Genomic DNA, 25645 nt, shown 5'->3' with positions numbered 1-25645 from the left:
TATATATTTAAGATAATGAATGTATTTATTTATTTATTGCTGACTTAATTTTTTTAAGCTGAAATGGTTTCTTTTTTTCCATTGTGCACATCCACAACACAGGTTTTAATTGGCATTTCCATGTCTTCAACGTAATCATCATGACAAATCAATCTGACTTTGCATCTGTTGGTGTATAGGTTTTATTCAGCCTGAAAACACGTGTGAGCGTGTGTGTGTGTGTGTGTGTGAGAGAGAGAGAGACAACTGTTCAAGTCTGGCAGTTTGCATGACACGACAGAGTCGTGGGTGCTGCTACCATCTGCTGGCCAAAGCAAGAAATGCATCGTCCACTAGAAGGCGCTGTCCTGGCGCGCCAGGAAGTAGTTGGCGTTCTTCTTCGTCTTCTTCTTGAGTTTGGGCTTGATGAGCAAAACGTAGAGGAAGACAGAGAGCACTGCCAGGAAACAGGAAGTGGACACACAGGCCACCACAAGCCACGTCACGCTCGAATCTGCTTCAGAGGGGACAAACCTTCTTAGTTCGCACCTTATCCTTTGTTGGAAAATGACTCTCATTTCGAACTGGAACTTGAAAGCCTGACCCTGATTTGAACCACAATTTGAACCCCCCCTACCCTTATTTTAAAGTACAAACCTGGCCTGAAACCTTCCATTGAATACCTAACCCATGCTTGAAATTCGAACTCTGATGAGAAACCTTAATTTGTGACCCTAACCTGGCTTTGAAACTTTCTTGAAACCATACTTAAACCCCTAACTTGAAATCTAATATAACACCTTAACCCCCTTCTTTGAAATCTTAGCCCATACGTAGAACCCTATTTTTTGAAATTCTAAGCCTCTTGAAATCCTACTGAAACCCTAAGCCAAAGTTAAAACCCTACTTTGAAAACATAACCCCGTCTCGAAACCATATTCTTGAACCCATCACCCTAACGTCTACATATTTTTTGAAACCTTCACCTGAACTTTGGAGCCATAACATTCTGTTTGAAAACCTATGATTTGCTTGAAACCCTAAAGTCGAATTTGAAGCCCTACTGGTTAGTGTAGATTTTCACGTGTCAAGCGACTCACCCTCTACGTGGAGCCTGACCGTCACTTCCCGTCTCCCGTCCTGATTTTGAGCCACGCAGGTTAGCTCCGCCCCTTCCTCTTGTTCCGTCATCGCCGCGACCACCAGGCTGACCTCAACCAGGCAACCCGACGCCACGCGGCTTTCCCTGCGCGGACGGCGACGGCCGTTTGGTGACAAAAAGCCCGTTTGCCGAGAAACGGCTGAGGTGGGGAAACGAGCGCCTTACCTCCTCCCGCCCTGCAGCACTCGTCCGTTCAGGCGCGACGCGTCCACCTGGACGCCGTCCGCCAACCACCACACGGCCGTCTGGCGCTCGGACTCGCATGCCGTCAGCGCCGTGCACTTGAGCTCCAGTTCCGAACCTCCAATGTTCAAAAGTCAACAACTCATGAAAAGCCGCTCTGGTGGCACGCTACATTTACTCTGTTACTACTGAAGTAACTTTTTGGATACTTGTCAAGAGTAGTTTTTAGTTTTACTCGAGTGTTTTTATGGAGAAGAAACATAACTTTTTTAGTCTGTTACGTTATTTTATTTGTAGTAAGGCTCGCTTGTAAAATTGTTTGGACTTTTTGGAAGATTTGTTTTTCTTAATTCAACTTTGATGATCTTCTGGACAAAGTCGATGACTCACCGTGTGAGGCCTCGTGGACGCTTCCGTTCAACGGCGTGATGATCAACGGTGGCGGTTGCGTTAGCACCGTGGCTAACTCGGGCTCTGAAATATTGACAAAACATGCATTTATAATAGGAATTTTTGTGTCATTTGAACGAAAGGTGCAATTTTTTTCACAAATTATTAAAAATATATCTGGGGGTATTGCGAGTAAATAGGAAAAAATGTTTAGAAAAATGTTACATCATACATATGCTTTTGCTAATTAAACTAAGTAAACATTCAAATACATAAAATCAACAGAATGTGGAAATGCATGCCCCAATTTCTTTTCTCTTGTTGTTGTTTTCCAACAAAGTAAAAAAAATCTTCAATTTATTAGTTCCCCCCCCCCTAAAAACAATAATTATTTTCTGTTTTAGATCAATGTTTTTCTTTTTAACTGGGAGACTGAGGATGCTCTCCACTGAACGGCGAGACTTATTTATTTATTACAATTTTTCTCTGGATTTGATTTTTGAAGAAAACCCCGCAAGTTGTTTTTGTGAAGTTAGCCGAGCCACGTTGAAGGCACCTTTGACGAGGAGTCGGATGGTACGAGTGAGCGGGAACTCGCTGCGCTCAACCAGAGCGCTCAGCCGGCACGTGTACAAACCGCTGTCGGAATACTGCGCTTCCGAGATCCGCAGTTTTCCCGCGTCTCCCTGGAGAGAGCGCCGCCTGTGGGCCTGGAGGCCAATGGCGCTGGAGTCCTCCTGCCAAGAAAATGTTGATAATATTAAAATTGTCATGCACAATTACAAAAAAAAAATAAAAAAATCATCCCCGTGCGCCCCCAAGTGGAAAAACTAAATCAAATCCCGTTTTGTTTGACCGAGACCAAAGCCAATTGAGTCGCACGTGTACCACCCAAAGAGATACAAAACGTTGATGGCAGCCATATCCTCAGATGAACACTAAGTGAGCTACGATTTTTTTGTAACATCCAATTTTGGCCCATTTGTGCAAATTTAAAGAGGTCCGCCTTTTATGCCCCGCTCCTAGATTTAAATTAAAATGTCCACACAAAGTTCAAAGAGGCAGCTCGTGGGCGGCGTTGCTCTCACCTTGTACCACTGGACACGCGTGTGGGATAAGCGTTTCTTCACGGGACATCTGAGTGTCACGTTTTCTCCCAGCGTGGCGTCGTACTCGTATGAAAGGTTGTCCACGCCCGCTGCTAATGCGGCGTACACCCACAGCGTCACGCGACCTTGGATGCAGTATGTTGCGTTTCTTCGTCGCCAAGGCAACAGCAGCAGCAGCAACAACAACAACAACAAGAAAATCATGGCCAACCAGTTAAAAGTGCTTTTGTCATGTTTTGAATATTTACTTTTTTTGACATGTAGAAGCATTTTTTTTAACTTCCAGTAGTATTTGTGACATTCTGTTTCATATGGTCGTTTTTTTCCGCACATTTGATGGTATTTTTTAATATTGTTCAACACTTTATCAACTTTTAATCTTCATATTTAGAAGCATTCTTAACATTTTGGAGTGTTTTTAACATTCCTTTGCGACTTATCGTTGGCCTTTAAACATTTCTTTCCAGTGTTCTCACATTTTTAAAGCAATATTTTTGAAAAGCTTTGTTACCTGAAAGTGCAGGTGTACTCGCCAGAGTCCGAGCGCCGGGCCGGAAGGAGCCACATTTCCGGGCCGAGAAACCGGATTCGGCCCTCTCCGGCATCGTGGGTGCGGTTGCCCTTCGAGATGCGTAAGGAGGCGTCTGGTGGCTCAATGCGGCGTACTTTGAGTGCCTTCCGGAAGGCGGGAAAAGACACGGTGACCGCCTCGCCCTCCAGACGGAAGAGATCCAACTCAGGCGCCACCACGAAGCAGCCGTCTGTCAGAAAGAAGCAACGCAACAAGCACGTTCAGGAAGATTGTACAATGTTGAGTCATGATGATGTCATTCAGACACACAATGTTAATATTATTTAACATTGTCATGTCTTTCCTCAAGGTACATGCTTCAGAAGATAAAATAAATCGCGCACGGCGGACCCCCACTTACTTGCGGTTTGGCAAATGCAGATTCACCTAGTTGCTGATTTTTTCCCCCCCAATATTTCAAAAAATATTTGCAAATGTTACTCTTATATTTTTGTATGGTTTTTTTTTTGAGGGGGGGCTGCTTACCCTTCACAGGCATCTGCGGGAGCGGGAATCTCCGTCCGTGAGCCAACTCTACGGCTAGCATCATCAACGCCAAGATGGCCGACATGGCCGCGGGTTGCAGAAGCATCCAACGCGGTGGCACAGCGGATGTCTTTCAAGCCACCATGGCGACCGCTTCGGACTTCCCTGAGTGAGGGTCCCCATCGCTAGTCGGACTCTTAAGTAGACGATGATGAAATCATCGGTCGTCATTGAAATGCCGCAATCGCACGATGGACCAACTGCGGTCTGACTCACATACGTAAGGGAAAATATAACGGTTTAAACAGATTTTAACAAAGCATATATACGGTATATGGATATCAGAATGACAATAAATAGTCATATACTTAGGATTTGACATGGTGTGAACTTTAAATTCTCATTTTCCTTTAAAGCGTCACTTCTGCTTCTATTTCCTCAGGAGATTACACAAACACACACAAAAGGAGCTAATTGTACCATTTTGTTTATATCTACTGTAGAAGTCTACATAAAATTGATAGTGGTTTAAACATTGGTTTTTAACAATGACAAAGATTGGGTTTTTAACATTTTTTCCAGCCACACTGTCACATGTGTATTTTTTTTCTTTCACATTGCATTTTTAAACATTTAAGATTGCTAGTCCTGCCGGTTAAAATGGATCTTTGACCATTACAGCCATCAATGGCAGTGAATGAGTGAATATGTCATCCTCATGTCAACATTCAGGAGTAGTTTTACACTAAGTACCATACAAAGTAGTAAATAACACACACACACACACACACACACACACACACACACACACGAGTGAAGTGTCAGTGTAATCCTATCAATGAGTGTTTGTGTCATTGGGGAAAACCCCATTTATGAAATAAGATCCAGCTCAAATGTGTTTAAAAATAAATAAAATTAATTTAAAACAACAACAACAACATAACATGTGATACAAACCACCTATAACAATGGCAAGAAATAATCCTATAATCCTGTATTAATAAAACTAGTGAATGAAACTAGCACCCAACAGGAACACAAAGTCCTATTATTTCCGGAAACAATTTGTACTTACATTCAGTCAGCTTCCTGACAGTATTTTGTTTTAAGGTCGCACAAGAAGGTAAATTCCAAGGTTTCCCGAACACACACTTTGTACTCCACAAAATCACGCAGCACAAGGCAGGTGTGGTGGCACTGGCAGGTCATTTCTAGAACGACACATTTGTCACATTACAAGGAAAATTGAATAAATTTGAATGTTTTAAGAATCTAGTGTACAAAATATTTCAAACAAAGACATCCCACCTCGCTCAAATGTTTAAGTTTATTCAAAGAAACAAAGACATCCTGTAGCGCACAAACACATTAGCACTGTTAGCGCGGAAGCTAACAGGAAGTGAGTGCATCAACAAGTAAACATACAATTGAACAAAACGTCGTGGAGGTGTTTACTGAAAAATCACACCAACAAAAAAAAGGGTAAAACTAGCGTCAGGCTTCTGTTAGCTAGCTTTACATTGTCTTTATAGACAACGTTTCAAGTAACTCCCAACACCGAAAGTTTATGCGCATTGACACGGACAATGCTAACAATATCAGCAATGCTGAGGACCACGACACAGCCCACTCAATATGTCTGCACTCCTCAATAGGGTTCTTACAAGATCGAGAACGATCGTTACTGAACGTTTGAAGCGTCGTAGCGGATAACTGGGTCGTGGCTGAGGAGGGACTCACAATCAGAAACCTGCTCCAGCACAGCTTCAGTCTTTGACAACCAGATAAATTGACCGTCATCCGAGGAGATTACAAATTAAAATCGTTCTTGCCTGGATCTGACACATAGCAACGAACCGTAAACTGTTTCCGTACTGAAGACATGTTGATCTCTAAAACAATCGGTGGAGAGTTGTATGGAGTCGCGAATTGACGATTGAAAACAATGCCGAATCAGAATTTTCCAAATTCAATCAGAGCGCATCATTATTGTCAGAGAGAAATGTTTGTCCTACTATATCTGCATGGGGAGTAAACCTACGTGAACGCCACGTACGTTCATCCGAAAATATTACTGTGAATATTTGGCCGGCTAATGCTGTCCTAGCAATGTGAATATTTGGCAGACTAACGCGGTCCAAGCGACGTGATTATGTGGCCAGCATCGTGCCTTGAAGTTGGCCGGCTAACGCCGTGTTAGCAAAAAATGAAAGGGAAAGTTTGGGATGTTGTACCTGAGAGATGAAGTCGATTAGCACTAGCTAGGATTATGCTAGTAGCAACGTAGAAGAATATAAAATGGGACCAAAGAGGAAAAAAAAACATTTTCTTCTGCCGCAGATGTTTGGTGCAAACCCGAGCTCTAGTCAGGGGATATTAAAAATCAAGGGGGTTCTTTCCAAGATCGAAAAAAAAAATGTTTTCCCGATTGGTTGAGATTGGTACAGATATTACAATAACCTGAACCTGTACTGATCCTCACTTGGATTTTGAGTAAACTTTTTCAAAAAGTCGAAATGACGTCTTCCGTGATTGCAAAAGGATGAGGGGTTTTTTTCCCCCTTAATTTGTGATCCCCTTCCAGCTTCTCGGAACTTCCCCAATGTAACCATCACAACCTCGTCAATGTTGCTTGCTGTCGGTTATTCCAAACACAAAATGGCCTCCAAGTATAAGGGAGTTAAGCCACCATTTTGTCTCTTCCAAAGTCTTCCACGGTTGCCAAGGAGTCCAGGGAGGACTTCCTGCCTTTGTGACCTGGCTCCAGCTTCTTCAGCATCTGGACCGTTGCCATGACACCCACGAGGGTAACTGTTCCAAACACAAAATGGCACCCATTTGTCCAGGGATGTTTGTCCTCCACAGTTGCCATGGTAATGCAGGTCCAGGGAGGACTGTCTGCCTCTATGACATCCATGTCATTGTTGCTATGGTCACTGTTGTCTCATACACAAAATTGTGTTCAGTTGTGTGTGTGGGGGGTGTGAACCATTGTTCTCAGTCTTCGACAGTTTGCCGTGGTCACAGGATTCCGCTGAGGACTTTCTGTGATTGTGACCCGGCTACATGTTCTGAAACATCTGGAATGTTGCCATGACTTGGTTGTTAAGGTATACAACACAACATCCATGTGTGGGTTAAATCACCAGTTAAATCACCATTTTGTCTTCCGAAGTCTTCCACGGTTGCCATGGTAACAGAAGGCCATTGCGGGTTGTTTTTTTCTGTCTCCCCAAATTCGTTGTGATCCAGCTTGGGGTGTTTGGCATGACTTTATCATTGCCATGGTAACTGTTGTCCGAAACTCAAAATGGCATCTTCCAAAGGTTTCCACAGTTGGCATTCTAACAGGAGTCCAGGGATTTTTTTCCCCACTTCTCAGTTTTGTTTGTAATCTGGCGCCAACTGCAAAAATTCAGAGCGATATCATCATCATCATCATCTCATGCTTCACAAACACACCCACTTTCTCATCAATAAATCATTTTTTTCTATTCACAGGTATTATTAATATTATATATTTTTTGTACATACACAACTTTATTGACTTCTTTTTTTGGTATGCACACATTCTGTGGCGACAGCATGTTGCCCTCTGTGGGTGGAAGCAAGCAAGACAGTGGGGTCAGGGCTGAATGTGCATTGCAAAATAATCATATTAATATTACTCATAAAAACAAATAAAATAAGGTAAAACACAAATATTCACGCTCATGTGGGAGGAATAAGAAAAAGAATACACTTTGTCCTTTTTTACCCTCACTTCTTGCCCAAAATGAGTCCCCGCATACTTTGCGGGTTACCTTGATGAGGTACTTCATCATCAGGAGTGGCTTCATCGTCATCATCATCATCCGTCATCCCAGTCACAAAAGAACACTGACGCACATTTACGGACTCGTTAAAACTTTTCCGATGGTTCGAAGATGTTCAAAGTCTGGGAAAAAAACCAAGAGGACGACGATGACGAGCACCAGGACATTTTTTGGGGGGGGTTCTTTCTCCGGGAATTCACATTTGACCCCTTCCTCCTGTCACGGAAGGGTACGTGGAGTCCTTGTTCGTGGGTCCGGTTGGGGCCCGATGGGGTTGCGATTGTAGAAGTGGTCGGCTTCTGAGATCCAGTGTTAGCGAAGGCCAGGCGGTGGAACAAGAGGAAGTGGAAGTGGAGGAGGAAGAAGAGGAAGATGTCTACCAGCTGAGCAGGTTGCTTCGGCCCAGCGTCATGAAGTAGACCTGACTGGACCCTCCGGACCGCACCGAGGCAAAGAACACCTGAGGGAAAATACACATACCTAGGAACTTTTTTTTTGGGCTAAAGTGCATTTCGGACTGCTCCAGCTTTGGGGTTGTGTAGTCACACATTATCTTGGGGTGAATGGCACTGGGTGACTTCTGGCCTGGTGGGATATTTAAGAACTTAAGCCTGGCTCACCTTGTCGTTCCTCTCACAGAGGAACTTGAGTCTCTGGGCCCTCTTGTGCATGAAGACGCCGTCCAGGTGGCCTGTCTCTACCGAGCGGATCTCGATGGCCTTCTCGCCCCAGCCCATGATCTGGTTGGAGCGGATGTAGGCTGCAAAAAAAAATTAAATTTAATTTAAAAAATTCAACTGACACATTCAGACACTAAAATTAAGGTATAAATCTATGGAAACGTCAAGGTTGAAAGGGTTTTATTAACTAGTAATAATGAGCACTCCGATATTATTATTACTATTTTCAAAGATGACGACTCAAAAGTTGAGAACCCAAATGAAATTTCATGAGAATAAAGACCTAACTTGACAAAAATAAAACTTAACTTTAGGAGAAAAAATTATTTACGAGAAACAATTGACATCATCAGGAAAAAGGTCTTAAAACATAAGAAAAAAAATTCACAACTTGACAACAAAAAAATCTTACGATAAATGGTCTAAAGAAAATAAAGTCAGAAATTGTACAGGTTTGTTGCTGGGATTTTATGGGAAGAGAAAAAAAAATTACAAAAAAAATAAATTGAATTTGGACATTAATTGGAGTTCTTGGTGAGTAGGTGGTGGGCGTTTTTAGCATTAGCAGTCTCACCGACAGAGGTGGGCATCTCCCCCCATTGCAGCACCACGTCCTTGGTGATGCGTCCGTAGGTGTTGACGTAGACGCCCTCGTCCTCATAGCAAACGAGCAGCTCGATGCCGTCCGTGTTGGGCAGGATGATGATGGCGTGAGACTGAATGTGCGTTTGGATCTGCGCACAGCAAAGCGTCCACATCAACTCCCTCGTTCATCAAGGAGAAAAGCCGTGTTTTTTGCCCTTCTCTTACGTGGGTCGGCAGGTAAATGTCGTAGACCGCCCCGGAGTCCACATCCACGGCGTGGAAGCCCAAGCAGGAGCCGTAGATCACCTTCAACCTCTGGCCCTCCTCTACCGTCAAGTCCACCAGCAGAGGCTTGTGGACTAGCTCGCCAAAAGACTGGAGTCCCAAAAAGAAGAAGAGATTGAACATCGGCAAGCACAACTGCAAAAAAAAAAAAGGATTCTGGTGCTATGCGGCTAGTTACTGTTGATCTGAATTAACGTGATTAAAAATGTTTTTTAAACTCATTTTACAAAAAACAAGTTGCAAATTATTTTAAAATCCTAATAATAATTTTATGAGGAAAAAGTCCTAATTTTACAAGTTGTGAGTTTATACAAAAAAAATACAAAATATTTCAAGTAAAAGTGATCATTTTACAAGAATTAATAAATTGCAATTTCACAAAACTAAAATAAAAATATGACAAATACGTTCTAAAACAATTAAGTACCGACAAAGAAAAGACAATCTATGGGTGGCTTCAAGCTCATCAGTAAAAATAAATAAACCATACACGCATTAAAAGCCGCAGGGTTCAAAGAATGGGGAAAAAAAACGTAGCGGGTTATTGTAGAGAAAGTGAGGGGGAAAAAAGTTTGGTTTTAAATGAAAAATGTCATTTTATCAAGAAAAAAAGAGGAGATTCAATCCACAGACTTTCCAACAATAGCACCCGCAGCTTTGTCTGATGATCTCAAATTTTAGCAGTTCCGCCTCGACTCCTCACCTTGAAAGCCATGAACTTGTGGTACGGTTTGGGCGCCCAAGCGTAGACCTCCACAGAGTTCTTCAGGGCCAGAACCAAGAACTTGATCCTCTCGTACTTGACTGTGGGTCAGAATTCCAAGTCAATAACTGGAGAAAAGGTGTGGGTACGAGACTTTGGTGCGGCGCGTGGGACTGACCGACTTTGTAGTGGACGCAACCTTCCAGGTCGCCCACGGTGGTCCAGCCTTGTTTCTTCTCCACCTCGGGGTCGTTGTGCAAAATCTTGTTCCGCAGCCACGACAAGTAGTAAACGCGCAGCTTGTTCTTCTTACCTGAACATCCACCCGCAAAAAGACAGATGTGTTTTTGTCACGACGAAACAAAGACAGTTTCATTTCTGATCGGGAGCACATGAGGCCCTATGCCTCATGCATCAGCCAAAGATTGGATATTTACAGGGTAGTTACAGGTTTAAGGAAGTCAAACCAATAATTAAAAGGCCACTTCAATCCAATTTTAAGAACAGGACAAAGTTTGCAATTTAAGAGAAAGAAGTCATAATTTTAATTTGCGAGAAAATAAAGGCAGAATTTTATGTCAAAATGTCTTGTAATTTGTACGGTAAAAAACAAATACTTTGCAGTTATTATTATATTTTTATGACAAGAAAAAAAAATAATTTGTAACAAATGTTTATTGCACAGGAAAAATGTCTTAAAATTTGTGAGGAAAAACATCACAAATATTTTTACTTTGTGAGAATTAGGTCAATTTTTTGGGGGGAGAAAAAGTCAAAGTAAATGAACTCATTCAGTACCAGCCAATTCTGGACCAAGTCTGAAAAGACGTTTAAAAACGTCTTTGGGACTGAATGAGTTAAAAATTATTTTAGGAGAAATAAGTCAATTCTAGTTGCAATTTCAGGGGGGAAATGGATAATTTTATGAGAAATATGAGATAAAGTTTTAAGCAAAAAGTTTTACATTTACGAGGAAAAAATTGTAACTGTACAACATTCAAAAAGATAGAAACAAGAGTTTGCATGGAAAAAATAAGTAAGAAAAAAAAGCAAATGAGAAACAAGCTAGCAGTTTTCAGTAAAATAAGAAAAACATTCACAACATAGTGACAGGAAAAGTGCTCATTTTAAGAGGGGAAAACAATTTTAAGAGAAACAAGTCAAACACGAGGTAGCAACATTGAAATTTCACCAGAAATACGTTGCAACTTTACAAAATGCTAAAAATAAAAGTGGTAACTTTACATCATCACTCCTACCATCTAATACGTGACCGCACATGACAATCATGGAAAAATAATGTCACCTCAATTTTGTCACACAACAACAACAACATGTCAAGTGCAGCTGCAGCTCTGGAAGACATTTCGACAAAATGTGGCTTTGACGTTCCCACACATACATTACAGGAACAACAAGTGGCGTGCGACACGCTGCGGACACTGATGAAAGCTTCCTGGACGTGTGTCCTTTTTTGACCACAAAACATTTTTGTTCCTCCCATGAAGGAAAAATGCGCTACACATTGTGACGCCATCTCCACCAGATGATATTTACCCAACATCCTTTGACTGATAACCCTGTGTGTTGTCACACTATCTGTACTCGGTTGGCGGCAACTGGACAACAACGGATATCAGCGAGCAACGAGGCCATTGACGGGAACCACCAAACATTATGAGAATTTAAAAAAATAAAATAAATAAAATTAGCGGGAAAAAAAATTGTCATCTGATGAAAGTATGGCAGCCAGAGTAGCGCAATCCCAATGATGATTCTTTTTTTTTTTAAAGAAAATTAAATTGTCCACGTGTGCGTCTGCGTACCTGATATGGTGACGAGGACGTTGAGTCCCTCCAGTACGTCCATTTGCTGGAAACGTCTTCGGTTGATGAGCGGGTAAACTTTGCCCTGACCGCTGCGATCCAAAAGCATCAGCCCGCTCTCGGTGCCCACCAGCAAGTTCACCCCTGGAATTTCACAAAATAACACCACTGAAAAAATATATCGATATTTTTTTTTTCTTTTTCTCTGTGGAGTAAGACAGCCAAGAGTTCTGAGTCATCACAGCACAGTCCTTCTCACCCCAGAGCGCCGCGCACAAGATCTCCGAGTTGAACCTCTTCTTGTATTTTCGGATCTCTGGTGTGTCGCTCTGCGGGCGCGTGTTGACCGGATTCACGTTGACCACGGAACCTTTGCGCGACGGGTCTGCCCTCAGCGCCTCCGCCAGACGAGCTTCGTTGCCATAGCCTAAAACATAAATAAATAAATAACATTTTTTACAAAGCCGTAGGAGAATAACAAGAGAAAAACAAAGGTCTCAAGACTGACACAAAAATGTTTCGAAGAGGTTTGTATCTAAATTTGAACGACAGTAAAGTAGAAAGAAGGATGTCTGCAAACACACCGACGTTGAGGGCGCCGCCCGCGGAGGGCGACACTTGCAGCAGACGCGGGTCGATGAACGGCGTGAATGACGAAGATGACTTGTGTTTCTGCATGTTGTTGCTCGATTGACTCTGCAAGGGGCACACGTGCACAACCACAAAATAAAATAATTAAATAAAAAAATTATAGAATCATCATTTGACCATGAAACCATGTAAGCAATTAAAAAATAAAAATAAAATAGGAAAATGATCAGGGTGACAACACATGCATACACAACACAATGGTTCATTCCGGGAGGTACAAACAAAATGGTGGAAAGATATTACCCGTCCTGTTCCTTCCGTAGAGTTTTGACAATATTTGGACATCAATTAAATGTTGATTGAAACTCACCAGAAATCTGCCCCCAAATCCCTCATATTGATTGCTATGAGGGATACTGTACACCAGTCAGTTTATTAAGTACAGCTACGTCATAGGAATATATATTGAATGGCTAATTTTAATGGAATAAAAGAGCAAAATTGTAGATAAAAAAAAAGTTGCAGCAATACAATGAGAAAACAGACAACTAATTACAGGATATGATTTCTACGAGAAAAAAAAGTCAGATTTTTAGCGAGAAAAAGCGAATATTAAAACGTTTTAGAGGAACCAAACCATCATGACAACACAGTCGTAACATTTCAGAAAAATAAAGTCATACATGTTAAAAGGAGAAAGTGTTACTTTTTACGAGAAATGAACTGGAATTTTTATTCTATTTAATGTAGTAACAAGTAGTTGTAAGCATAAAGTGACGCTGTTTTACGAGAATAAAAGCGCACCATTTTGAGAAGAATGGAGTCATTTTACAAGCCCATCATGACGGGGGAATCGGCAAAAACTGTACAATTTTCTCTGCTGTGTGATGGCTTTTTCATGACAATCCGGTTCGTGTGACTAAATGCTATTGCAGGTTGCCTAGTTTACAACAGAGACACTATCTTATCCGAGGGCTTCCGCCACAGTCAGCTTAAGCGAGCCACTTCCGTACCTCGATGAGGAGGGCCAGCTTGTCCAGTGGGCTTTGGGGGGACGCGATGGGACTGGCCAGGCTGGATGAGGAAGAGGAGGATGGGGAGGATGGGGAGGAAGGGGAGGAATGATGGCTCTGCTGGATCAAGTCCGGCAGGAGATGGATGCGACCGGCAAAGCCGTTCCGCTCGGCCTGCTGCTGCTGCTGATGATGGTGGTGGTGGTGGGGATGAGGGTGTTGATGTTGGTGGTGGTGATGAAGGGGGCTGGGGGTGTGCTGGGCGAGGCCCGGGCTGGATGCTGAGCCGGCGGGCCTCTTTTTGTGCTCGCTCTGGAAGTAGAAAGAGGGGTACACCACTTTGCTGCTACACGCGTTACGCAGCAGCTCGGGGGGAGGGAAGGTGTTAGCTAAGCTATGGTAGCTACGCTACAGGCGGGACAAAACGCCATGTTAATTGGTAATGTTGAAAAAAAAAAACATACAAAACAAAACATATTATTTTTAATTGTTAGTCACACTTGTTGGCACTTAACAAGAATCAAGATCTAACGCAGGGAGAATAAGGTCAGAATTTTACGATAAAAGACGGTGCAAATTTACTAAACACAAGTCTTAACTGTAAAACTAATGTTTTTTTTAAACTTTGTAATCATTTCTCTTATTTAATGTGGCGATGAGGCAACTGAGAACAGTTTCTCATTTGACTTGGACATTGGACAGCAGGAGCCAGGAATGGAAGAGCCGACCCTTTGGTCACATGATGAGCCGCTCTCCAAATTGAGCCACAAACTTAATGACATCTAAATGAATAGTAATAGAATCAAATCGTAATTTTGTTCAGAATTCCCGTGTAACTCTATGAGAACAAAGACGTATGTTCATAAAAATTGCATTTGTGAGTGTGAGCTTGTTGCATTCGCACCACACAGGGTTTAACAAACAGCATGATAAAAGACAATCAACACAGCATGCAAACACACACACAAAAAAAAAAGTAGGACACCAATGAACAAATGTTTACAATTAAAAGAAAGGGGAAAAAAAACGGAGATGATGCAAAGATGCAAGTGCCGAATGGTTTTGGGCGTGGGTACCTGTCGGACTACCAGGGTGCTGTCTTTGCAGGGCGTGGAGCCCACGTCGTTTTCGCCTTCGTCGTGGACGATCATCGTCTTCACAGACTCCGTCTCGCCGTTACTCAGCCGCGACGACCTGCCCGCGAGGAGACAATAAACAGTTAAAAACGTTCTATCATAAAGCTGTCAAAATTGAACAAAAGATAGAATTTTTGTTTCCAACAATGTCATTCATCAGTCAATGATGCAAAGGCTTCATTTTGTATGATGCATTTTGTATGAGTACTGCAGCAGTAAACTAGACCCCGTCGGCGCTGGTATAAAATATGTGGCGCACGTACACAGCTCTGGAGTCCTCCGGGCCCGAGGTGGATTCCTCGCCGCCCTCCTGGTCTACCTCCTCATCGTCGTCCTCGTCTGTGGTATCCGAATCATCGCTGGATGACGAGTAATCCGTCACCTTGTTAGGGGGGCGGACGTCATCCACGGCGCGGAGTTCCTTGGCGAGCGCAGTCAGGTCCTGCTAGGTGAAAACCACAAGACGACACAAAACACGGGTTTAAAATTCACGCTCTATTAGCCGGAAACAGGAAGCTGTGAGACGGGAAGGGTGGTTTTTGCCAAGGCGGGTCAGCCAATAAGATAGCAGGAGATGAAGCTGTGGGAGGTAAAGTTAGTGAGTTATTCGCAGGACTGAGAAGAATGTTAAAAGTTGACACAGGGTTTAAAAAGTTGAGACCAGGTAACAAACAAAGCGAGAAACTGACAGCTGAAAAACAATCACCTTAAGTTGACAGGTGGGAGAGGGAAATTTCTGTGACACACGGTTAAATTGGCTAGAAATTGACAGATGGAAAAAAAAATCACTTCAAGTTGAATATTCACTAGAAACAGGAAAAATTGTGAATAAACTCACTAGATGTTGACACATTGTCAAAGTAAAAGTCCAGCGCAGTGTAAAATCTACATGATGTAGAAAATCGCCACAAATGGTCAAATAATGGTGAAACCATTTATCATTGGCAATTTCCAGCAAACTGCGAACTGAACAGAACAATAGTAAAAACTGCTTGAATTTATTATTTTTTTTTAATGGCAAGAATTTGACACATCCCTAAAAATCTACACCCGAAAAACTGCTTGAAGATGATATATGGTGAAATTACCATGTGTCACTTTCTAGCAATTTCTGCCGTATGTCGTTTTTGAGCAAGACTTGAACTAGAGGTTTATAAGTTGTAACACTGAAGAGTAGTTGGCACACGGTAAAAAAAAGTTAGAGAAGACATGAGTCAATCACAGGACAGTCCAAAGACTTTTGTCTTTATTAGTGGGGAAGAAAAGAGTGCCAAATCTACGTGCTCTAGCTCTAGGTTGGCTAGCCGGCTAACCCCTCGCTCACCGCTGGTCTGCCCGGCCTCGGCCTCTCCTCTGGTTTTTTCCCGGCGTTTTCCTGTCTCTGGAGGGGCGAGCCCTCGGATTTCAAGGAGGCTGGCATGGAGGAACGAGTCGCGGCGGAAAGAAAAAAACTCAGCGTTGACTTTTTGGTTTGTTCGGTGGCATGAGCACATGTGTTTTGAGCACTCACAGCGGGCCCTGAACCTTTCTCCAGAGCCAGCCTGCGAGCTGGAGTTGCTGGATGAGCTGCTGGAGGAACTGGAGCCTCCGCTGGAGCCACTACCGCTTCCAGCAGACCTGGGAAGCATCTTCTCCACTCGCTCCCAAAGCAGCCGAGGCTCGGCCGCGCTGTACAGGCCAGGACACAACGCACAGTCAGTCTTTCAGTGCACATTTGCCCTCGTATGGTGTCAATTTTGGGCGGGGGGGACTCTGTGGATTATTTGTACTCCTGTTGTTTATTTAATTTCCACTGTGTGAGTGTTCATAAAGACCCGTTAGATACCTGCCAGCGTTGCGGTTGATAACGGGGCCAGCGTGCGGCGCGTTGCCGTGGCGATGAGGCGAGTCTCGCCTCGGCAACACCGGCGAGCGAGACGTCGTCCTGACGGGGACCTTTTTTGTGATGAAAGCATCCACCAGTTCATACACGCACTCACAGACACGAGGATGCAACATGATATCACATTGGCCCTCGCCCAAGTGGCTCGCCGCTAGCCGCCATGTTTGTTGTCCGCATAGTTTGTAGTACACATTTTGAGCATCAAAGCACAACGCAAAAACAGCCATGCACGAGAGAATTCAGGCCAGTTTAGTGCAGCTGCTGCCAATCAGGACAAGGAGTTATTATTATGTGCTGGGGGGGGGGGGGGGGTTGTTTCTTTTTTCGGAAGAAAAAAATGCACCTTGATGAAACGTACTAGATTGTAACTTTTATGACTTTTATATGATTGGTAGATGATTCCACAATGTTTATTGACTGTACAAATGCTATTGAATTTATTGAATGACAATGTTTTCAATTTTTGAATCTATTTTTTTTGGGTGTGCCAAAATGTAATTGTCGGTGATCATCCATTGATTGACAGTGCCACGGAGAAATCAATGTATTCAAGTTAGGCGAGTTTAGGGAGTGCCAACGTAAGATCACTTCGCACAACAGCGAATATGCGGCATTGTTTGTCGATTCATATACGAGTCCGTGCGTGGAATGAAAATATTAGCCATGACTACTTTTTCCACTATGAAATGTTACTCAGGCTGAAATTGCATCTACAGTCGGTCCTGTGCTTACCCTGGGTGGTACTTCTGCAGAAGTGGGGGTTACCGCTTGATGGGGTCTAGTCTGAGGGTGGGCTTGTGCTTCAGTGCGTGCGTTGTGTGACGATGATAATGATAATGGTGAGGATGATGAAGATGGAGAGTGCTGGTGAGGCTCGCTGAAGGAGTGTGAACGACACACGGCGGTGGCGGGCGGCGGGGGCGGGTTGCCGCCGCTTTTTAGGGCCCGCACCTTGGCATACACAAAACAATTGGAGGGGAGGGTGAGCATGCAGAAGCTTCCAGAAAAGTTGTCCTTTGTCCTTGTTGGGGAAAAGAACATGTCAGCTCAGAAAAGCAGCAAATGACAAGTTAGAAGGAGTCCGATTATATTATCCCGAAGCATCTTGAAGACCGCGAAGACGGATAGGAAGCTGGAAGCAGAAGGTTAGGATGAGAGTTTAAAGTGATGAAAAGCCAAACCAAAGAAACTCGGCTTTGAGGCAAAATTGGTCTGTGCGAAAAGAGGCCTTTTCAAGCATGGCCTCTTGAGTCTTTTTTTGTGGGCAGATATACTCATGATAGACATGAACCACATTCCAAACCATTCAGGGGTTGAATTAAAAAAAAAAAAAACACATTTATGGACACTGACAAATTACTAATGACCTGAAAATGTCCGCTTCGAATCCAAATGGTGGACTTGCTTTTTCAAGCATGGGTTGTAGCCCACGAAAATTCATGTTCCGGAGTGAAATTAGCAAGAAACGGGATTTCTGTGGTGTCTTTTTTTTTTTCTTTTTTACCTGTGCCTCCACAGGTCGGTGCATGGCCTCGGCATTCCCGTTGGGGTAAGAGGACTCGGACCGCGGCGGCACTGGGGGTTGTGGTGGTTTGGTCTGTGCTGACTGAGGAGAACCTTGGATGTTCTTCCGGTAGCGCTCGTCCGCCTGAAGAAGACACAAACAGCAAGCATCAGCATCAACTGGAAGGGGTTATAACATAAGATAAGAGAAGTAAAACCTTTATTTGTCTCACAATGGAGAAATTTGAATAGTTTGTTAGTCCAGCCGTATCCCAAGAGTAGAAATACATCTATTCTTTGCTCACCACACCATTAGGTACCAACTCAAAAAGTAGGTAAATGCCAGAAAACATTCAGTAGAACGGAGGAACCTTCAAAGTTCAACAAGAACTCCCAAACTTTAAAGGTACAGCAACTCTTGATCAGCTCATTCATCGAATGTAAATCAACTCTGTTGTGATTCATTTTTTGTGATGACGACACAGGCGTCGTAAAAGTTGTCAGAAAATGGGCAATTATTATCTTTTTTTTTTTTTTTTAAACGCCATCAAAAAGCGGACATTCCTGGAATGTTATAGAAAAGCGGACATGTTTTTGGAGTAATGTGACATTATTATGTTAAAAAGTTGGAGTGGGCATAAATAGTTTAAAATGTCGTCATGAAGTGGGCATACATGTGTACGATGGTGGAGTGGTGCGTTTCACTTTGGTCGTTGCACTGTAAATACGTGTAAGACTTTCTACTACTTTCTAGAACACTAGAAAAATCAATCACAAGATGAGATGATTGATTAATCGATTAGCTTCGTTAATAGTGTTAGCTCCCACACCAGCAGCAGCACACCTCAAGCAAAAAAAAAGCTGCAGCCAGATGCCATTTTTCAAGCGGTTTCACCTCTGTGACCGGCTCAGACTCAGTCACCGTTGTTATCTTTTCCGCTTCTATGTTGTGTTCCGGGTTTTTGGGGGCACGTTTGGGACTACTAGGGTGCAGGTTCTGCTGGTGTTGGAGGGACAGTAGGTAGGCCTGCTGCTGCTGAAGCTGCTTCTGGAGCTTTTGAGCTTGCCGCTGCTCCTCCAGCTCTCGCCATTTGTACTCCTGAGTGGCAACATCAAGCCAAAGAACGTTCCGGAACATTACTTCACTTCTTGCCGCTTACAGTGTGGCCTCCTCTGACACGGGTTATGTTTAAATGTACTGTACTTGAAGAATATGCGGCATGCTCATCACCGCACATTGGAAACCTGTACAAGAGCTTGGAGCTAATGTAAAAAGACAAAGCTGCATTATGGGAAACTAACTTCCACTTCCTTCCATCATTTGTATGTCCTCGAACCACTGCATCACACGATGATTACATCATCACATCGTCACCAGCCTCCTCTTTAGTCACTCATTCTACTACGACTAAGACGACTTATAACCTTGGCAACATCTGGAATGGAAACATGGGAAAGCCTGATTTCCTTTCCTGCGGGATGACTGACTTCCTGGTGACATCATCGCCGAGGGCCTCTCAACTGAGCCTGGGAATGCCCTCGCCGACCTCCACTGGTAACGACTCCCGTGGCGTCTCCAAAAATATCCAAGCAGACCCGTGAGGAAATAAGTCGTCGTACGTAGGCATGTTTTTTCCGATGTTACACTGACGCTCTCATGTTAAAAAATTGGCATAAAGTGAGCAAGAAATGTGTAAAACGTCATCATAACAAGCAATTCTAAAATGTAAAATGTAGTCTTGCATGGTTTTAAAAGTCATGTAGAAGAGGTCGTCAAAGTAGCAACAATCAAAAGGAAACGAAAACAAATGGTTTTTAAGGTCCAAGAGGATAATGCACACGGTTTAAAAAGTGGTTACACAAAGTGGACAATGTTGAAAAAAGGTCAAACCTAATTTTACAAAGTGGCCATAAAGCGGCTATATGTGTTCTAAAAAAAGTGGACATGCGTAAAAACGCTTTAAATGGACATACTTGGTTTTAAAAGTCATGAAGTGGAGAAGCACTGTTCAAAAAATCATCGAGTGGCCGCGCATGGATTAGGTGGTTCACAAAGCGAGCATAAAATGTGCGACTCACCAGCAGCATGGCCTGTTCGTGTAGGAGCTGCTGCTGCAGGATCTCCAGGTGCCTCTGCTCCTCCTCCAGCTGTCGTCTGATGTACTCCTGACCACCCAACAGGAGGCGCCGGCATGAGTACGGCGTGGCTCGGAGGGCGGCCTCAGCCACTTTGCATCAGTCTGCGTACCTGCTCCCTGTCGGCGCGCCGCTTTTCCTCCTCGGCCCGCCGCCGCTCGTCTTCCTCTTTGCGGCGACGTTCCAACTCGTCAGCCCGCCGTTTGTCGTCCTGCTCGCGCCGCCGCTGCTCACGCTCCTGCTGACGACGCAACTCGCGCTCTCGCCGTTGTTGCTGTGAGAAACGACAAAGAAGAAACCATAAAAACAAATGACTCAGCAAAAACATGAAAAGAACTCAGCAGAAACACAATTATATGACGTGAATTTGACCTGAACACAAACATGAATGACCAAACTGTATTAGCCGATTGCAAAAGTCAGAGAAAATGACATGGCGAGCAAACAAAGTGTCGTGTTGCTGACCTCCTCCAAACGCCGCCGCTGCTCCTTCTGCTGCTCGATGCGCTTCTGCCGCTCGGCCAGCAGCTGGCGCTTGTACTCCTCCTGCTCTCGGAGCTGCTGCTCTTGCAGAAGCTGCTGGCGGCGCAGCGCCTCCGAGCGCTCCTTGTTCTCCTGCTGCAGACGGATAAAGTCTCGACGAAGCGTCGACTCTCCCGGCACGTTGACGATGGAGCTGCCAAGCCACCACAATGATGAGAGAACATTTTCAATTTACCACAGAAACACAAACTTTGTTGTCATGCGTCACCAAATTGGACAAAATCTAAAGGACAAGTTCAACTCTGAGGGAACCCTGGAAATGGCCAAAATGATGCTAAAAATTGCCATGTTGTTGTGTGTTTGCAAATGATTGACATGTCTACTAAAGTTCATGTGGTTTGGTGAAACTAGCTTTAGGGGCTGAATATTGAAAACATTCATGAGCTTCTTTATTTGAGTTTCGTGTTTTGACGAGTCATCAAACTTGGCCGTGACTCTTTGTCCACGTGCGCTGACTAAAATTTCAAGCGTTTTGCAGTTTTACATTGTCCATCTCATGTTCATGTTTAGATTTGGGGGCATTCTGACATAAGGTCTACTAGGAGTTTGTGGGAGCCTAAAATATCCTCTTCAAAACAAAATGGCAGACGTTGTGTGTTTGATTTTACCTCGGTTCTCCTTCTTGCTCTGATGCTTCTTCCTCCTCTTCTTCACTGCCGCTATATTCGTATTCAGTCTCGTCTGTGGAGAACATGTAGGGTAAGCGCGTTAACACAATGTGTCTAGGACATTTGATCATTATGCAATGGGTCTTTGCCAATGTGTCCTTCAAAATATGTCTTTGATGCACATCTTTGCATCTGATGGCATATTTTTGATGAGTTGATATGTTGGAAAGTGTTTCTTTGATGGTGCGTCATTGACTATGTCTTTGGTGGTGTGTTTTTGGCAAAGCATTTTTCAAAATAAGTCTTAGAAGCATATCTCAAGGTATGACTTTGACAAAGCGTTGATGAATATGTCTTTGAGGTGTATCTTGGACAAAGTATTGAGTCTCGGTGTGTCAATGGTGTGACGTGTCTCCTCACCTTTCTCGCCTCGCTTCTTCTTTGTGCGGTCAATGTGGTCCTTAAGTTGGATGCGAACCTGCCGCTCGTTGGGCTGGTCCCTGATGAAAGGGTGTTTGAGCAGCTGCTCGGTGGGTGGCCGTTGCGTGTAGTTCTTCACCAGGCAGCCCTCGATGAAACTGAAGAACTTCTTGGACCTGCGAGCAGCATCCCTCCGTCACATTTTCACACTTAAGAAATCCAGTTCAAAAACTTGGAAAAAAAAGCGCACCATTTTTTGGACTTGAGTCTTGGAGGAGGGTTTCTGGGGATGAGGAAGAGTGCCCTCATGGGATGCATGTCGCACAACGCTGTGGGAAAACAAGACAAAAGTGACTGACTACATTTCTAACTCTAGTAGCCCTATTCGCGCAATTTTTTCCAAGTCTCACTGTCCTTGAGTCCTGATTCAGGATGGGGTCATTAAAGTCCACCTGCGAATTTGCGGGTTTCCAACATAGTATCAGAAGGGGACTGCAGGAAATATGACCATGATATCCCCTTTCACGCTGTCCCATCAAGGTTGGAATGGGGTGTAAATAGACTGATAACGTTGCAGATCTTCCAGTGTATAAAATACTGGCATGGAATTGGGTATAAGTCGACCTGTGATTTCAACAGCTTGTCATGGAGAGTTTGAGACATAAAAGGTGCAATGCAGGAAATATTTCTAAAATAGCCCCTTTTACACTATCTAAGCCATCTTCTTTTTTAGCACCGCACACCCAGAATGGGAGCCGGCTCAGCAGGCTCATCATGTGGGGGATCCTGTCAAGGAGACACTACCAGCTCTGGGTCCTTCTCAAGACACCCTCTGACCAGCCCCCAAGAAGAACGGGGTGAGGGAACTGGACCACCAACCCTGACTCTGCAAAGTCATAATGTCTGCGTGAATGTGTACTATGGACATCAAATACCTCCACTGTTGCACTTAGGATGTGCCAGTTTGCAGGGACAGGAGTGTGAAAGGGGCCACGGGCATTTTATGACTTACGTGGCGCTCCTTCAGCCATCTCGATCGCTGTAATCCCGCAAGACCACAAGTCGCTCTGGAGGAAGGGGGAAAAACAGTCATGGAAAATTCTAGCAAAATTACAGCAGTCAACGTTCAACTGGGGTATGTACCCGGTAGTCGTAAGTGGCGTCCGGGTTTTCGTCGCAGGCGATGACTTCCGGAGCCATCCAATATGGCGTCCCGATGAAGGTGTTCCGGCGGCCAACAGTTCGGTCCAGTTGAGCGCTAACGCCAAAGTCCACTGAGGAGGTGGGTGAGCATGCTATCATTTGATCAATTCTCATTAGAAGAAGCAAATACCCAACTAAAGGGAAAGCGCATGATCTAAAATCTTTGTCCTGCACTCAGGTTGCCAAGTGTTCAAAATGCTAGCAAGTTAGCATTTGATGGACTCTCCTTCGAAATAATAGTCGACGACAGAGCAAGATATGAAAACCTAAACTTGATCAGGATTAGCTTTCTCTTTACCCAGGTTGCTAACATGGTATGTTAGCATAGCAACTGTTGCCATGTTGGAGTTGTTTTAATTCAGATTACAAATACTGTAATACCCCAAACACAGGGCTTGTTATTTTATCGACTCATGTTGCTAGATCGTTGTATGCTAGCATGCAACCTATCTCAGTAGGCACATTAACGCTCGCTCATAAGGTGACGGGGTCCACGTGGGTTGTTAGAATACTAGCTGGTGAGAAAAGGAGGCCACTTTCTAACTTTTCCATACCCAGCTTGACTTCGGCGTTCTCCGTCAGCAGCACGTTTTGCCCCTTGATGTCGCGATGGATGACGTGATGGGCGTGAAGGTGAGCTAAGCCCTGGAAAAGGACAAAAAAAAATTTTTTTTTTAAAAGGAGTCAAACGTGAGCCAAAATGAAGTGATGAAAAGGACAGGAGAGGTTTCCTGACCCTGAGAATCTCTCTGGAAATGTAAGCGATCCAGTCCTCCTTCAGCGTGTTGCCTTTGGTGTTCTTCACTAGGTCAGTGATGGACCCGGCCCCGCAGAACTCCATCACCAACTGGAAAAGGCAAGACTCGTGAGATGGAGGACACCATGAGTGCCAGGGGACGGCGCCAAAGCCTGGGCCAATATGGCGGAATCTCACGGCTCTGACATGCCACGACCAGTTGCGCGAGGGTGCTCAAAGAATAACACGCGCATTGACAGTTCACTGGGAGCCTCGTAAACGAGGTCGCCACTACGACAGCTGGAGAAAGGCAACAAAACATGAGACTGCATTTCATTGTGAGAGTGACACCGCTCCAGGAAAACAAAGTAGTCAGAGTCTATAAATAAAAATGAAAATATATATGTATTTCTTGATATTATTCTTCTTATCATTAGAAATGTACCCATAGCTGGTCATCGTGTCCCGGCGGACTTTTCTTGATGAAGGCACCATAGTAGGTGGCGATGTTACGGTGGTGCGAGTACTTCTTCAGCATGTTGATCTCCAGTTTGATCTCTTCCTCTTCATCCTGTGTTTATGGAAAATGCTGGCTTCAAACTTTACTGAGTCACACTGTAAATATACAGACAGGTGGCAAAAGGCCAGAAGGGCTCACTGTGTCATTTAAAAATTTTTTTTTGGGGGGGGGTCTATTTCTATCCCGTCTGTTGTCATGTGAACGAATAAAGTGCATGTTTTGGTGTGTGGGTAAAAGCCGCAGTGTTCCCCATTCTGGTTAAGCTGTTCATTCCCATCCTAGGAGTCCTTGACGCTCGACATTCGAGGTTGTATATATTTATTTGGGGGGGGGGTGTTTTAACCTCAGTCAGCCTCCACTTTTGCGGTGTCAAGACAGCACGTGATTTGGCTGGTTAAATAACAGGCGAACATCCAAGGACACCAGACACATTCAAGTCAAGCCATGATGATGTCATTGAGTACATGTGGTGACTCACACATGCGCGCATGCACGCAGCACACACACACAAACTCACTCATGCCATTGTGGTCCCCGTTTGGTTCCCTTTGACGTGAGCGCTCTGCTTTGCAACAGCCCAGCGGTCAGGTATGGTTTTTTTTTTTTGTGGACCTTATGAGTGCCCCAACATACTCGTTTTTTGAGCTCTAGCTTGGTCGATTTTACTGCATTGTGTCATGAGCCATAATTTGAGTCGGACTCAAACAATTACAGTTGTCCCTCACTATGTCGCGGTTCACTTATTATGGATTTAATGCACCATCGATTTTTAATTTTAATTTTTTATTATACAGTACAGTTATTCCACTGCCCATCTCTGCCTGCCACTGCTAGTTAGAATGAAATGGAATCCATAACAGGTGGTATAGATAAGCGGAAGATGGAGACAGCTGCTGGTGCTCTTTCAATCGCTTTACTCAAAAATTTGTAACAAAATACAGTCATCAATAGCACATTCTTAGGACACCTGCTTGTAGCCTTAACTGGCACTGTCATTGTACACCGCGGTGGCTAATGCTATACCAATAGTATGTTCTTGTACGTGAACATCCATGTCACTCAACCGGACAGATGCAGCACTTTTTAAAGCCATGTATGCATTCCCAGTCACAGTTACGATAATGTCGCATATTTGAATAGCAACTCCAAGTGGACTGAAATGATATCTGAATGTCACGTTTGGTTGTGATCAAGTGTACACATGGGAAAAAAAAATACAAATAATGCCATAGATTACGTGCATGCTGCTTTGTGGATTTCTTGAAATGAATATGTGAAAGCAGCTACTGTCAGAAAGTTGGTGTGTCTACAAATGGTTCAATAAATAGAGTAGACTCTCTACCGAAGCAGTGAACTAGCATGCCTAATAATATAAAAATAAATTTAGAGACATAATTGCAAGCCGGTGAAACTGTGCAATCACTATATTTTTGTTTATGGTTATCATACAGTCAGATTCTGACACCTGCCGTGGTGACGGTATCAAAAGTGTCCCATTGGTAGAAACATGGCTTTACCTCCCAATTATTTATTTATTTATTTGGGTGGGGAAGGGGGGGGCATCTATTGCACAAAATGTA

At 43.8% G+C, this 25645-nt stretch overlaps 2 protein-coding genes across 15 annotated transcripts in view; both read right to left on the bottom strand.

Moving 5' to 3' along the window:
• Positions 1-164: 164 nt before the first annotated feature.
• On the bottom strand, positions 165-7184 carry LOC147198530 (interleukin-1 receptor type 2-like). Of its 2 annotated transcripts, none has more exons than XM_086124118.1 (10): positions 7039-7184; positions 4956-5091; positions 3881-4076; positions 3335-3584; positions 2803-2971; positions 2271-2451; positions 1715-1798; positions 1307-1442; positions 1080-1225; positions 165-493 (listed from the first exon to the last, which is right to left on the bottom strand). In XM_086124118.1, exons 3-10 carry the CDS (start codon positions 3984-3986, stop codon positions 333-335), a joined length of 1233 nt encoding a protein of 410 aa, XP_085980244.1. In that variant the 5' UTR covers positions 3987-4076; positions 4956-5091; positions 7039-7184; the 3' UTR covers positions 165-332. The 2 variants fall into 2 exon arrangements, with proteins under 2 accessions (XP_085980244.1, XP_085980245.1); XM_086124119.1 differs by having other exon boundaries at positions 165-436.
• Positions 5189-25645, bottom strand: part of LOC147198529 (mitogen-activated protein kinase kinase kinase kinase 4-like) — a 32780-nt gene continuing 12323 nt past the window's right edge. Inside the window, exons 4-34 of one of the 13 annotated variants that reach the window (XR_015102306.1) lie at positions 23991-24116; positions 23546-23656; positions 23364-23454; positions 22750-22880; positions 22619-22673; positions 21857-21935; positions 21607-21782; positions 21187-21259; positions 20501-20711; positions 20148-20309; positions 19979-20065; positions 18795-18998; positions 17901-18044; positions 17129-17347; positions 16340-16449; positions 16025-16182; positions 15839-15927; positions 14778-14959; positions 14455-14572; positions 13379-13786; positions 12359-12470; positions 12034-12201; positions 11775-11918; positions 10127-10261; positions 9949-10049; positions 9186-9335; positions 8950-9109; positions 8316-8455; positions 7684-8155; positions 7415-7475; positions 5189-7285 (exon numbers count right to left, since the gene is read on the bottom strand). Coding sequence is in view for 10 of the 13 variants with exons in the window: in XM_086124101.1 (XP_085980227.1) it covers positions 8072-8155; positions 8316-8455; positions 8950-9109; positions 9186-9335; positions 9949-10049; positions 10127-10261; positions 11775-11918; positions 12034-12201; positions 12359-12470; positions 13379-13786; positions 14455-14572; positions 14778-14959; positions 15839-15927; positions 16025-16182; positions 16340-16449; positions 17129-17347; positions 17901-18044; positions 18795-18998; positions 19979-20065; positions 20148-20309; positions 20501-20711; positions 21187-21259; positions 21607-21782; positions 21857-21935; positions 22619-22673; positions 22750-22880; positions 23364-23454; positions 23546-23656; positions 23991-24116 (4128 nt within the window). In the remaining 3 variants the exon portion in view is untranslated. Of the gene's footprint in view, positions 8156-8315; positions 8456-8949; positions 9110-9185; positions 9336-9948; positions 10050-10126; positions 10262-11774; positions 11919-12033; positions 12202-12358; positions 12471-13378; positions 13787-14454; positions 14573-14777; positions 14960-15838; positions 15928-16024; positions 16183-16339; positions 16450-17128; positions 17348-17900; positions 18045-18794; positions 18999-19978; positions 20066-20147; positions 20310-20500; positions 20712-21186; positions 21260-21606; positions 21783-21856; positions 21936-22618; positions 22674-22749; positions 22881-23363; positions 23455-23545; positions 23657-23990; positions 24117-25645 lie in introns of all 13 variants that reach the window. The other 12 variants (XR_015102304.1, XR_015102305.1, XM_086124101.1 and 9 more) reach the window with 12 other exon arrangements.

The sequence above is a fragment of the Hippocampus guttulatus genome, chromosome 11 (genome assembly GCF_054856545.1).
Source record: "Hippocampus guttulatus isolate MCC_2025c chromosome 11, RoL_Hgut_1.0, whole genome shotgun sequence".
Lineage (NCBI taxonomy): Eukaryota > Metazoa > Chordata > Actinopteri > Syngnathiformes > Syngnathidae > Hippocampus > Hippocampus guttulatus.
Note: the sequence above shows the minus strand (reverse complement) of the source record. Positions and strands in the feature narration are given on the sequence as shown.